Here is a 1,938-nt window from a genome sequence, read left to right on the forward strand (position 1 = left end):
TTATTTCTTAACACCAATAGAAGCGTTATTTGATCATTAAATAGGGACTATATAGTGCTGATAAAGGTTTAATTTAAATGCAAGTAGTAAAAACGCGAACAAGTAAAGAGACCAAGAAGTGGGGGAGAAAACTAAGCTTTAATGGGGAAAAATATGCGGTACATCGGCCGATAGGCCTTCAAGGCGAAAAACTTTATAACGACTAACCGACAATTTGAAAATGTTTTCAAATTGTCGGTTAGTCGTTATAAAGTTTTTCGCCATGAAGGCCTATCGGCCGATGTACCGCATATTTTTCCCCATTAAAGCTTAGTTTTCTCCCCCACTTCTTGGTCTCTTTACTTGTTTGCGTTTTTACTACTCACTCTCTAGACCATTGGTGGTTCTCGTGTTTTTGCTCTAGCTGTTTAATTTAAATGCAGACATGTTATCAATTTATACCTGAAGGTTTCAAAAAGTACCTCTCTTATAAGATATTTTTTAGCACCAATTGAAGGGTTATTTGATCATTAAAAAGGAAGTAAGTGGTACACACACGGGCTAATTTTAAATCCACGAATGGTATTAATATATATATATATTTAGGGTTCAAAAAATGCCCCTCTTAAATGGTATTTTTTAACACTAATAGAAGCGTTATTTGATCATTAAATAGGGACTATATAGTGCTAATAAAGGTTCATTTTAAATCAGGATATGGTATCAATTTATACCTTACGGTTTAAAAAAAGTACCTCGCTTCGGAAGTATTTTTAAGTACCTTCATGAGAAGGTATTTTTGTATACCTTTTTCAGGCCTCCTGGGGATGCAGCGAAAAATACTTTTCCTGGTACGAAAAAGCCTCATTTTTTAACAGTGTATAACTTAAGTATTTACAAACGAAATTCATTTTCAAATAATCATTTATTTTATTTCGCAAATAATAGTCAGTAACACGTCACCGGGCCATCGTGAACAAACCGGAAGCGCTTCTTCCAACTAGTCTCCCTTAAACGCAAATCCTCTTCGGTCCCAGATCTAAAGAAGGGACCGGCTCTCTTCACCACCACCGCTGCTAAGGCTAACTTGTTAGCGGACACCTTCCAACAGTCATTCCCGGAAAACGTCTTTGAGTCGGTTCCTCTCCTGCCCAGGTGGTCCCCTACAATGGATCCTATCGTGTTCTCTGCGCCTGGTATCCGGAAGCTGCTAAAGGTCGTTAAGCCCTTCAAGGCCCCGGGCCCTGACGGCATCCACTCTGTCCTCCTGCGCAACTGCGCGAACGCCCTGGCTGATCCCTTGACTAAACTTTTCCAAATGTCTTATGACACCGGCTCCATCCCTTCTGACTGGAGTAACGCAACGTCACCCCGATTCCGAAAGGAGGGCACGACTCTTCTGTCTCAAGTCCTGAAGCTCGATGAACACGTACATGCATCGCAGATCACTACGCACCTCACCACCCATAACCGGCTCCAGCCTTATCAACATAGCTTCTGCAGCGGTTTCAGCACTGAGACGCAACTTCTCTGCTGTATTGAGGACTGAACCTCTGGGCTCGAGCTTGCAGGGTGGGTTAACATGATTTTCCTCGATTTTCGGAAAGCCTTTGACTCGGTCCCTCACGAGCTCTTGAAGACCGAACTCCACTCATACGGAATCCGGGGAAAGACCCTAAACTGGCTTTCGGCCTACCTCAGTGGTAGGAAGTTTCGCATCGTCCTCCCCGCCGCCTCCTCTGACTGGCGTCCTGCCTCTTCGGGTGTTCCGCAGGGGTCAGTTCTCGGGCCTCTTTATTATCTTCATCAACTTGGCAACCACGTGGTCTCCACACTCTACTTATTCGCCGATGACCTTTCTCTCTCCCGTGCAATTGTATCGGACCAGGATTTCACGACTCTGCAAGCCGACCTGGAGTGTAGAATGGAAACTTCCGCTGAACACCGCCAAGTGCTCAG

The 1,938-nt window shown here is 44.1% G+C and overlaps 1 protein-coding gene across 1 annotated transcript; it reads left to right on the top strand.

Annotated features, from left to right (window-relative positions):
• The first annotated feature begins 1,147 nt into the window (after positions 1 to 1,147).
• Positions 1,148 to 1,528, top strand: LOC149954580 (uncharacterized). The gene has a single exon (XM_090169967.1). It carries the CDS (start codon positions 1,148 to 1,150, stop codon positions 1,526 to 1,528), a length of 381 nt encoding a protein of 126 aa, XP_090026093.1.
• The last annotated feature ends 410 nt before the right edge of the window (positions 1,529 to 1,938 follow it).

Source organism: Leiobunum rupestre, chromosome 3, assembly GCF_980474605.1.
Source record: "Leiobunum rupestre chromosome 3, qqLeiRupe1.1.hap1, whole genome shotgun sequence".
NCBI classification, from domain to species: Eukaryota; Metazoa; Arthropoda; class Arachnida; order Opiliones; family Sclerosomatidae; genus Leiobunum; species Leiobunum rupestre.